At 34.1% G+C, this 12,758-nt stretch overlaps 1 protein-coding gene across 1 annotated transcript in view; it reads right to left on the bottom strand.

Annotated features, from left to right (window-relative positions):
* LOC144853519 (scavenger receptor cysteine-rich type 1 protein M160-like) overlaps positions 1-1,564 on the bottom strand; it is a 17,132-nt gene extending 15,568 nt beyond the window's left edge. The window contains exons 1-3 of the mRNA XM_078711212.1: positions 1,492-1,564; positions 731-1,039; positions 89-418 (exon numbers count right to left, since the gene is read on the bottom strand). Coding sequence (XP_078567338.1) covers positions 89-418; positions 731-1,039; positions 1,492-1,564 — 712 coding nt within the window. The remainder of the gene's footprint in view (positions 1-88; positions 419-730; positions 1,040-1,491) is intronic.
* Positions 1,565-12,758: the final 11,194 nt, after the last annotated feature.

The raw sequence follows: 12,758 nt of genomic DNA on the forward strand, positions 1-12,758 counted from the left end.
TACACAACTCATTATTTCCCTCTATAGGCCTAAATGACATTAATTGAAAATACAGGCAAAAAAATGAATAATTTATAAGTAAACTTACATTTGTACATAGGCATACATGTTAAGAAGACATCAGTAGAGATCGTACTTGCTGATAATCCCCATTCGCCATGTTCACACTTATGTAAAAAATCCTCTGAACTTTGACATTTGATATCATCAACATTGGGAGGAGTAACTCCTGTACCTGATTTTACATGTTGTTGCTCATGATGAATTACACCAATGAATCCAAGTTGACGACAGGCCACTTTGGAATCTTTCAACCCCCAGTTTTTGTTAAAAACTGGCCCCCACACATTGTTATACTTCAACTGTAGTCGTCCTTTATGTAGCTCATCTTCTGGGTTAATTCGCAAATATTGTGAATCTACAGAGAGAATTAGCTTATAAAAATAATTATTGTAAAATAACAGATACTATTAAGTTGTTAGGAGTCTAAACTAATGAAACAAATATATTGCTGTGGTTTTTTTTTTCACAACCAGACAAGTTCAAACCAACACTATCGAAGTTACTAGTGCCACCATACCTGCTTCGTTCTATAAAATCGTTTGGAATTTGTGTTATTGATAATAATGATAGTAACTTATATTTTTGAGTATTCGATTGAAGGAAAAATTCTCCACATTATGACACTATAAAAAATATTGAAATCAGTTACATCACATGCACTTTTTACCTAATTCGATAGCTGTACAAATAAGTTGAATCTCAGCACACGCCACATTGTATTGCATCATCGTTTGGCAATCACTGAGCCGAGTTTCCGCACCAGTGCAATTGTAAACTTCTGTCCAATTGACCGTTTGAGCGCCGAGCACTATTGTAAAATTATCGAAGTCAATAAAGCCAAAACCTTTGCAAGCCACTTTGGCTGATTGTTTGTCAATACTGGTGAAACATACGGGTAACCAATCAGTGTCATCAGAAGTTTGTAGACGTCCCATGTATGAATTGTCGTTTCCATTGTTAAATAGTCGTGTCTTATCTATAAATATATAGAAATTATAATCACCATACAGAAACAAAATAGCTTTTTAAAGTTGAATTTCCAAATGTCTAAAAGTACTTCTAGGTACTCTACCAGTAAATCAGTGAACAGTGATTATGAATGAGAAATTATTCTTTTCAAACTTTCGAATTCTTTGTTTTTAAAATCTCAAAATAAATGGTTATTTAGTATATATTTTATCAAATTGTATGGTCTATTTTACATGTCTATTTGTTTGTTTCTTTTTGTTTTGTACTGTTTTTGCGATTGTAAATTTCGTATTTTTAATTGTATTAGAGCGCCTATGGAAATCAGCTCCCCTGCGAGCGAAATGAACTGAAATCTACACCAATTGTTGCAATTTTCGTTTATAAATAAGACAAAAAACAAGGAAGGCTTTATCGATTAATCAAACGTTAAATAATAATAATAATAATTAGTTAACTTACTATCTGTTGATAACAGATGTCCAGAAGTTACAGTAGCCATCAACATGATGAGAAGTACTTGTACTTGTAACATGTTTATTGCCTTTAGATCTGTGTGTGTTATACACTACACTTCCACTTAAGAACTGCGAGATCTGCTCATAATTAGCTCATTAAGAACTAACCCACGGTACTCTCATTTCAAAAGTCATCTATTTTGTAATATTTGTAGTAATCTAGAATCCGTATTGATCGGTGTACATCCAAATATTGACTTTAAATGATATTTAATAATGCCTTTTCCAGATTTATCTAAACTACTGTTTTATACTATTCATTTCTTTTCATGACATTTAAATTAGAATTCGTATTATTTGGTAAATCCAAATATTGATTTTAAATTCATACGTAATAATGCTTTATTTCAGGTTTATTGTGGTAACCATAATTAGAATAGCGACAATATTCTTTAGAAAAGGACGGTCAATATTACATATTGACATATGATATACACCAATTAAATATATTACAATATTAAATATCAAAATATCTACTTTAACATCTACATCAAGTTGTACTTTATATTGTGTTTATCATGTATGCATGGTGCATTTTTTTTTCAAAGAGAACCTAAGATACTTATAGGTTTTCCACTTGGTAATTCAACCAATCACAACGCGATCAATAATCCTAACTGTCACTTATGATTGGTCAACTCTCTTGTGTTGTGCCTACGTCGTTGCGTTGCGTCAATCTTAAGGCTGATGCACACACTGAGCGACAACCGAAAACCATGTGATTCACATGATTTTAAATAGTATACGCAATGATTTCTTAAAACAACACAGAGCTATAAACCACCTAAAAAATGATGTATTGTCCCCAAAATCATGAAAAATACAAATTAATAAAAAAAAAGACTTTTATATGACATTAAAATGGCATACGGTATTCAACAAAAACATTTAAACAAATTTTTTTTTCAGGGGGACAATATATCGTTAATATAAAACACCTAATGTTAGTTGAATAAAAGCTTTATTATTAGACATGGTCGTTAAAATTCGAACATTGACACGCATTTGAAATATAGAATACAATGACAGTAGTTAACATTAACGATATTTGTTGACACTAAAAAAGCAACTACGACCAAAGTGGCGTCTGCTTACTGACTTGCTGTATTACTATGCATCTGTCGTTACATATATACTTATTTTGAAATACTTTAGAATGAAAAAATCATCCAACTAGAACGGAAGGACTGACAATGCCACAAGCATGCGATTAATGAAAAATCATTTGCTAGTAAAAAAAAATCACTTTCTATAAACAACGAGTGCAGAATTGTAAAATCTGGTTTATTTCCCGCGATTTTTCTGCTCTTTGAATGCCTTCCTAACCTGTAGAAAATTTAAATAATAATGATTTCAGTAAACTAAACATTTATTGTACTGTATACCAAACAAGACTGTTACGTAATCATATCGATTTAGTTCCTTGAAAACTATGCTATAAAGTATTGCCCTTCGGACTACTTTTTGTTCGGTTTTTATTTAAGTTAGAACTGGTGTTCAGAAACTTTGATCAGAAAAGATAGTTTGGGCTTGATGGGAATTCATAATCAAACTTGTGTGTTAAAAATGTGAGTCATCTGCTTGGCCATGGTCGTCTCGTCAATAGGGATTTTACGAAACAATAAAATACTATAATACTGTACAATAAAAATGTTATTTCATTAAACAATTAAATTAGAAGTTCAAATGTTATTTAGAGTTTTGAAAATTCCACGTTTAAGTGTAATTTGAACTGTATATTTAAGGTTATATGTACATTATTTTTTGTCAGTCTCCGTAAACGGGAAAATGGAAACTTTATCGTTCTCAAAAAGTTAAGACGACGGAATTTTACGCTAAGCTCCGCCCACTTTCTTAAAGCTCATGCATAAATTATTCATGAGCACCGTCCTATGGCTTCCCGTCGTGTTTCGTAAAGTCCCCAATATTTTTTAAGTAGAAAAAAATGCAAACCTGTTTGCTGAAAAAGCACTGGGTAAGGCAAATAACGGCCCCCTGTGTGCTGTTGCTCAACACGAAAATGACGTCAAATATTAAAGTTCCTCGAATGCTGGTTAATACGCCGATGATCCAAGTCACGCCAAGAACCACGGACAACGGTAGGAATTTCTTGGCTATGTTCCTAGCAAAAGACAATACGTGAAAGTCGTTCGAGTAAGAGTAATAGGTAACTCTGGGAATTATCAAAATGATATAAAATAGTAGTCCTTCATTGTGTATATATACGTAAATCTATTTATGGTATCATGCAACGTATGTTGAATAGTTGTAATATTCTTGTTGCTTGTGTTTGTATATATATATGCTCCATAACTAAAAAATGTATTGTCGATGGAGAAGTATTCTATATATTTAAGCTTAGAGTTTGCGAATTTTCTTTGTTTCCTTTTCTGTTTGTACGGTTTTTTTTGTTTTTTGTTTTTTTTGATATGGATAAAAAAAAAATTGATTTGGAAGAAGAGATTGTTATGAGATCACCATAAATGATGCATAGTAAGATAATTCTGAACCACATTAGAAAAAAACTAGTACAGGTATTATGACAAGAAAAGACCGAATCACACCTTCAAATATAAAACTGTGGGGTAAGGTAAGGTTTTAAGTAACAAACCGTGTATTATCCAGGTTAGTGTGCACATGCGCAGGATGAACAGCTCCCTGTGACTTTCTGTAGGTCTTCCATGCCACACAGACTAATTCGAAGGCTATTACCTAAAAATAGAAAAAAAAAGGATATTAAAGCAAATGTAAAGAATATGCCCTCCAAATCATAAATCAAGGGGAAATATCAACAGAGGGCGTGCTATTTAACTATTTGTCCCATATTAAAGATACAGATAACTCGAGATTTGTAATAAGCTTTATGACGTCACCAACATTTTTTTGAAAATCAGGAGACATGGTGTGTTGATACCTATTTCTAATTCAGGACAGAGGAAACTTGAAAAGCATTTGCCGAGTTTATAACCCAAATTAAATGTTTTAACCAATTCATAAATAGGCCTATCTAAAAATATATGAAAGATATACCATGGATATATATAATACTAACCATGATACAAATGATGACTGGTATGAAAAAAAGGTAAATAGAACCACTCTGTATGTCAAGCCAACATCTAAAATAGAATTAATATTTGAACTTTACAGAGTAAAGCTCTGTCTACACTATCAAACTAGTTTGACGACAAAAACGTGTGATGTGCCCAAATATGGTAGTGATATGATTAAATATGGTAGTGATATGACATAATCATGTCCATATATGAGCAAATCACATTTTTGTCACATAATGTTTGATAGTGTAGACAGATTTAACAAATTGAATACTCAATATTTATATCAAAAGAAAGGTTAGAATTCTAGTAAATTCTAGTCGATTAAATTCAACGTCATCAAAAGAAATACAACGTAAAATTAACGATGTAAATAATTTAGATCATGAAATATAACATATTGTTAATATATTCTCAATCGGAATACAGGTGTTTGAACCTCGGGGTAGTCGATCGTAGATTTGTTTTTAATAGTAAAAGATTATTTAGAGTTAAGTTAATAGTGTTATGTGCTATGGTATTTGCCAGTTACTGTAAGAGAAGCGATACTAAAAAGGCATGATACCGCATCTATCTACGTTGAACTAAAATGATAAATAAATGTTGTGGAAGCGATAACTTACTCATTACTTATATAACCGTCTTGGAATATTCCTAAACCAATGGCTACTATGAGTACAGGTGAAAGGTACGCCAGAGGACGGTAAATGCGTTTATTTTCGTCGTGGTTACGATACGGATAGGTGATTTTTAACCAAATATCAGTTGACCATATGACCATCCACATGAATGAACACATGGACATGTAGTGAAGAATTGATCCAATTGCAATACACATAATCTAATTTTAAAATGAATAGAGCAAAAATAATGTACTTATTTCTAGTTTAAATATATTTACACAAACGACAAAATTGTACTAATCTGCTTCTAAGCATGAAGTATGATTGGTCGACCACAGAGTAAGATCACATTCAAGATATGTCTAACTTACGTCTATTACCGGTACCATGCTTGACACTATGAACAAACAGTCTCGAATACAAACACACAAAACCGTATTTCGAACAATGACGAAACGTGTCGAAAATCTGAGTTCTCTGAAAGACAACGACAACTTTTTCCAACAGAATTATCGTTTTATCACTCGCCCTTTAGTTAAATTTCTACTACACGGGCAAACATTTCTTTTTTTGCACTTTGAGTTCTCCGAGGAAAGTTTGCTAGTGTAGAACATTCGGGAAACATCAGAAATCAGATTGCAAACTTGGGGAAACTCCGATTTTGCAAAACAAAAATGGTAACGTTTTCTATAGTGTATTCTAGCCTATCAAATAAAACTTGTTATGCATTATTAGGGCAATCACACTGAAAACTAAACAATCGTGAATACCAGTCGTACCTAATGTAAATGAAAACTAGAAAAGTTGGTATTGACATCACAATCGATACGGCAAGTAATGCACTTGACATAAAGCTCAATACTTTCTGAAAAAATGTATCCTCTATCTATAAAAAGAAAATTTAATTGTTATTAAAGCAGTGTTTTCATTTGTAAAAAACATTTAAAGAATGGATGAGTAATTATATAGTATTAATTCAAACATTTACAGCGGTATATTTATTACGAAGTTTATTATAACATCATTTTTTTTAAATTAAATTAATTTTAAATCATAATATCCCGATCACTAATAACAGGGAAGGGTCAAATTCCTTGTTAAAACTAGTATTGCGTTTATCATATGCCAGTATTACGTATACATTATGATTAACACAGTTATTTAATACCGGTATTACGTAACGTATGCATTACAGGTGTTACTTAACGTACGCATGCCGGTATTACGTAATGCATGCAAACAGTATTATTTAACGTATGCATTACCAGTGTTACGTAACGTATGCATACAGTATTACTTAAAGTATGTATATGTTGTATTTAATACGTATACAGTACCGGTATTACGTATTACCGGTGGAGTAACGTAAACATACCATACGCCTGCTATTCCAATACCTACCTCTGTAACTCGCATCATCACTGAGAAGCTTGTTGTATGTTTACTCTTGCATGTTACCGAACCGTTTACATCTATAGCAGTGACGATCCCTTCCGTTGACCATGAGCTACAAATATACAAATAAAATAGGCCTAGGATATTTTGTGGATCGATGAATATCTTTGTTTGTAATAGTACCACCTAACTACCAGAGCCATAGGGCTTATACAACAATAATATGCCAAGGCTTACAGGTTCTGTGTTGTGTGTTGTAAAAGGAAGTAAAGTAAGACATGATTGGTTATGCCAATTGCTCTGTCATGGGCAGGGTGGTTTTGTCTTAGCACCAAATTGCACATGTTGTCTTTAGATGCTGCCTTGTAACGCACCGAGATCGACAACAAAAACTCTACAATGTTGTCGATGATGACGATGACGACGACAACGATAATGATGATGATTACCATCATAATCATATACAATATGCATCATATTATTACCTCTTCAAATAGTCAAAGTACATGCACATTATCTCACTGACCAATTTCGATTCATCTGACACCTCAATCGGAATTATCTAAAATAGATAGTAAGGAAATCAATTTATATCTTTCATCCCAAAACTATGTTGTTGAAAGAGTGTTCCAACAATGTTATGTAAAAAGGAGAACATGTAGTTTCATACACTTTATTCGGTTCGGTTGTCAACCGCTTTCGATTTACGACGACTTAGGACCTATGTGACGTGACGTTAATTTATTGTGCGCATGCGTTTGAGTTTAGTTTGACAATTTTTGTCCGATGATGATTTTTACATCATAAAACAATTAAATAATCACCTACGATAATTATGGTAATGTTAAAATGTCAACTATCCAGATGCGACTTACATGTTTTAAGGTGGGTTTTTCTGTACTCGGCTTCAATGTCTGTACTCGGCTTCAATGGAAGGCCTAGCCCGGCGGCGGATTAGCCAACTTCAAAGTTAGTCTACAAATGTTCTATATTATTTTGTTCCTAATTTTCTGACATTATAACGCGGGTTTTCTTAAAATTGAGGGCGCTAAAAAGATCGAATACCGGTGGAATAAGCCACATGTATGCTCTCGCTGCCTCAGCACTAAGGCCACTAAGGGGGACATATAATTCTGTGAACCCCAAACACAGTAGCTCACATAGCTTTAACTCTATTCCACCACGTCAACGTTCCGACTAGCTCGGGGGTCGAACTCACGACATTCGTGTTATTAACACGACGTTCAGTCGCCTGAGCTACCCGGTCATCTTGTTTACAGCTATTAAAATACAAGTTTCGTTACCTTAAAATACGTCATCAATATTACATATTTACGATTTACGTAACGACTATAATTACGTAATATGGAGCACGTATAAGTATAGACTATTGCCAACTATTCAGTCACGTACTAGTACTTTGTGGCATAACAGGTAATGCTCTGCTTTGAGTACTCTCAGCTCTAGCTCTGGTGGTTCAAAGCTCTTCGGATTTTGTTTTAATGGAAAATAAATATTATTTGTAACATGATCACTATCTATTTACAGTACTCGCTATCTATTATAGGGGATGCCTCTATTGCCTCTGTTATAATTATTAGTATAAATACGACCGTGATTACTCACAATAGTTTTAGGAAAAATAAAAGTAGTTTTTGTTGATGTTTTGTTTCCGCCTGATGTGAAAAGGTCCAAGCCAAATATTGGTGAAATCGGATACGCATATACATTTATACTGTAAATTTTAAAGAAAATATATTGTAAAGTTATTTGTATAGTTGGCAACAATCGAAAATTTGAGACATTACCAACGTTACCTACTTCTATTTATAATGCACATAGTATACAAGTGTTTTCTGGCCATGCCATGGCCAACTTATGCCTATAATGCCTCGTAAAACAGATTTTGGCGAACATGGCGTGTCATATGTAATATTGGAGCTAGGATCTACTTGAAATCAAAACGAGAAGGCTGATTGAGCTTGTAAAAAAAAAATACAACAACTTGTCTATTTGAAAGAATGGCAAAAAGGCTAATACGGTACCATAATATGCACACTATAAAACACCCAAATACAATTTTTTTTATTTTTAGTTTATTATAATATTAAAGATTACCTATCACTATTTTCAGCAACGGGTACCTGATCCGAAGAGTTTAATTTAGCAAGTTCAAGCGACAATAGGTAGGACGAAGTGGACTGGATTGCTTCTGAAAAAAAAACAACAAACATCTGTAAACGGTACCGTTATGTTATAATCGTAACAACATGGCGTGTCACCATTACGTTACGAGTTACTGTTTACAAAAGTCAACAGGTTACATACATTACGCTACAGGTTAAGAATCTGGGTTTGCGCGAGTTTGCAAACTAAAGTGTTGCTAGTGCAGAATTTCGCAAGCGTGACTTCTGTATAGTTTTCCCAAGTTTTTCAACTGGCCTACACTAGCAAACTCTGGAAAATTTTTCTTGATGAAGTCAGTCGAGTAAGTTTGCCAGTGTACAAAAGACTAGACTGCAATCGTAGCTGGTTTACGGTTTGAATAATGTGGTGATTGTTCTCGATTTTGATACTGATGACAATAATGATGATGACGACGTCGACGAGACGACGACATGATATTGACGATTTATGATTATGACCATGTTATTCTATGATTATGAAGAAAATGACAGATGATTATAAAGTTTGGTCTCCATTTAAGCTTGGTTCCAACTAGGACGCTCGAAGAAAGTAAGTCAACGCAAGAAATTTGACCAATCGCAACCAGTTCGAATAATCCATTTCAACTTTTGATTGACCAATTCGCTTGCGTTGCGACTTACGTCTTTGCGTTGCGTCCTAGTGGGAAGAGGCACGCAAGAACATAAACGCAACGCAGGGCAAGCGAGTCGACTAATCACAAGCGACAGTGTGGTTTGAATGATCCATCGTGTCATGTTTGGCCAACTCACTTGTGTTGCGTTTATGCAAAGTGAGAAACAAAGATCTACTAACCATTACTGGATATTTGAGTTTCCAAATTCTCTTCAAATTCATATTGAAGTGGATCACCTAACGGCAGTTCTAGCGTTTTCATATCGTTCATTGTTGGAGCATCCACGACTGAAAAATTAGTTTATATGATTTATTATTTTCTATAAATTACTTTAGTTTGTTGATGGTCATCTTAAAGAATTATAAACACGTCTATTGAGCGAAATTGACAAATACTGTAAATAAAGTTGATCGAAAGACGAATATGATATAATACAATTAAAAACAGTATAGAGTGACAAAGGATGTATGTGAACCTCTCGATCTGCGAATACAAAACAAATGTATATTATGCCTTTGGGAACTCCTTTTCCATAATTGTTTAACTATTGGTTACGTTACCAAAGTAAGGTTTCTGGTCTTAAAATCAGCCCATCATTGGTTTCCTGAGCACACTACTTAACTACTACCTTTAATACATTATTTAAGGCATACAATAGGTAATGAATCGTTCTATATTACCAAAGTAACCAAAGCTTCCCGAAGCCAGGTTTCCTGCTAAACTTGTTTCTTTCAAGAAAGCGTCAACATTCTCTAATATGTCAGTGGTGTTTGCCGACTCATTAAAAAAAGCGGGAAGGTGACGTACGCACTCAACGCGTACTCCCTTCTTCGTCTGACACTTTGTGTTGTTTTTCAATATTAGCCGACAGTCAAACAGACTAGTCTGCATATCATCACAGTCAAAGTTAAGAATCAGTTCAGGGAATGAGTTGTTTACTTTGTCCTGCCAAGGATTGTTATCTTCGTACAGTACATCGGCAAATTGTAGTTCACTGCAAACTACAGCGGACTCGTGCCTGGTCCAGTCATCAGGGCAGACGTAAACAACTTCATCTGCATTTCCAATTGCAACTTTTCCTTCGTAGCCTCCAGGTTTTCCGTCATTTAACATTGTCTTATAATCTGCATAGTACAAAACAACAGAAATATGAAATTCCTTTATGACGGCTATTATCTGGTAGTTACCAGTTCAGTACCGTTTACATATGTTTAGCTTATTAGGTTTATTCACATGTGTACTGGACTCGTCGGTGGCAGATAAAAGTATATTTGTTGTATCGCTCAGTTTTGTGAGAACTTAAATCTATTTGTTTTTATTTTTTATCGCGCTACTGGTAGCCCTAAGCGTCGTCACTGAAACTTACCCTCTTTTATTGGAATGCAAACGACGCCTACATCCTCTTCATGAGTACAATTACCAGGCTTACTGTATCTGCAGTCAATCAATTTAGTTGCACTGTTATCACAATCAATGTTGCTCATCATAATGATACCAGTTGATGGTACCCATGATTGTTTCCCGTTGACGTACCATTTGAAGGCACCTTTAGTAAATCCCAACTCTTTACAAATTAAATCAGCAGTAGTCTTGGTAAATCCTCGGCTGCAAATAGTGCCATAACCAGTACTGTCACTGTACTTCATTGTAACATATCCCTCGTAGAAGTGCCTACTACCATCAAGTTTGATAGTCATGTTTGGCTTTGCTTCTGTGGTTATAAATGTGGAGATAAAAATAGAAAAATAAAAATCTATGAATAATTTGCACAAAAACATTCTAACAAAGAGAAAAGAAAGAAAGAAAGATAGAAAGACATCTATAATAATTATTGTTGGACCTTCAGTCATTGGAATACACGTCACAGCTACGTCATTGTCATGAAGACACCACCTATCTATAACTTCATAGTATTGACAATCTTTCAGATTCTTCTCATTGCCTGTGCATTTCAGTTGTTGAAAGACATGGTGCCCGGTTCCCTGTCCGAATTCTGCATGATTCGTTATGTTTACTGGTCCCTGAAAGAAGCCTAGCTGACTACAGATTATATCTGCCGTCTGCATGTTCACGTCTGTGTTACACACGCTGCCCCAAATGTCTCCAACACTGTACTTCACTTCAAGAATACCCGCGTACGTCATTCTAGAATCTTGTGGTAGCAATCGAAATTGTAAATTTACTTCAGCTGTTGATTACAATAATAATTCCAACTTGAGAAATAACTTAGATCTAACAGTAAATTACCCATTACATTGAAGGAGAAAGAGAGAAATAAACTGAATTTCTAATACTTTGAAATACTTATTTTAACTTAGATCTAATAGTGGATGACCCATCATTACATTGAAGGAGAAAGAGAGAAATCGACTGAATTTCCACCACTTTAAAATACATACTTTCGTCCACTAATATTATTATTCTGACGTGATTTAAACCATTTTCATCTAGCCTAATATATAAAGGTTATGAAGGTATTACAGTACCATGTTTCAATATGGACGTGCCATATACTCATGCTGGCATAAAATCTACCCTAAAAACAAATCCTAAGATGATAGGCTACTTTAACGAATAGAAAGAATAAAATAATGTTTACCTTACATTTATAAAGTGGAATACAAGTAACATTAGCAGCATTCCCGTTAGAAGTATTCTTTAACCATTCGCCATGTTGACATTCCAGTACGGTGTCTTCGGTACTGTTACATCTCAGCGAATCAAAGGCTGGTTCTATGTGGCGGTTTCCAGGCGTGTTATTTGTATGATTGCCGGTTATAGCACCTATGAAGCCTAGTTGTCGGCAGATTACAATATCTTCTGTTATATTCCAACCCGTGTTTCGAATAGGTTTCCATTTGTTATCATATAAAATCTCAACCGTTCCCCAGTATCTATTTGTTAGTTCTGATCCAGATGGATGGAATCGCAAGTATTCTTCAGCTGTAAAGTAAATTATCTATAGGTTTGTATTGTCTTTTTCCGGAGCACAATTAATGATAAAATTAATCTAAATTAGGCAGAGTTAAATTAATGATTACTATAATATCAAGAACATTTTGTAATAAAATAAAATCCTAAGTAAGTCGATGTTTTTGTATTTATGTACTGAGTATAATCATTACATGAATTAGGCAGAGTTAACTTAATGCTTGTATTATATCAAAGAACATTTTGCAATAAATCCTAAGAAATTCTGTGTCTTTTTGTATTCGAAAATGTACTGAGTATTCAGTACATTTTGCAATAAATCCTAAGAAATTCTGTGTCTTTTTGTATTCGAAAATGTACTGAGTATTCAGTACATGGCTTCAGA

This window comes from Antedon bifida, chromosome 10 (genome assembly GCF_963402885.1).
Source record: "Antedon bifida chromosome 10, ecAntBifi1.1, whole genome shotgun sequence".
Taxonomy (NCBI): domain Eukaryota; kingdom Metazoa; phylum Echinodermata; class Crinoidea; order Comatulida; family Antedonidae; genus Antedon; species Antedon bifida.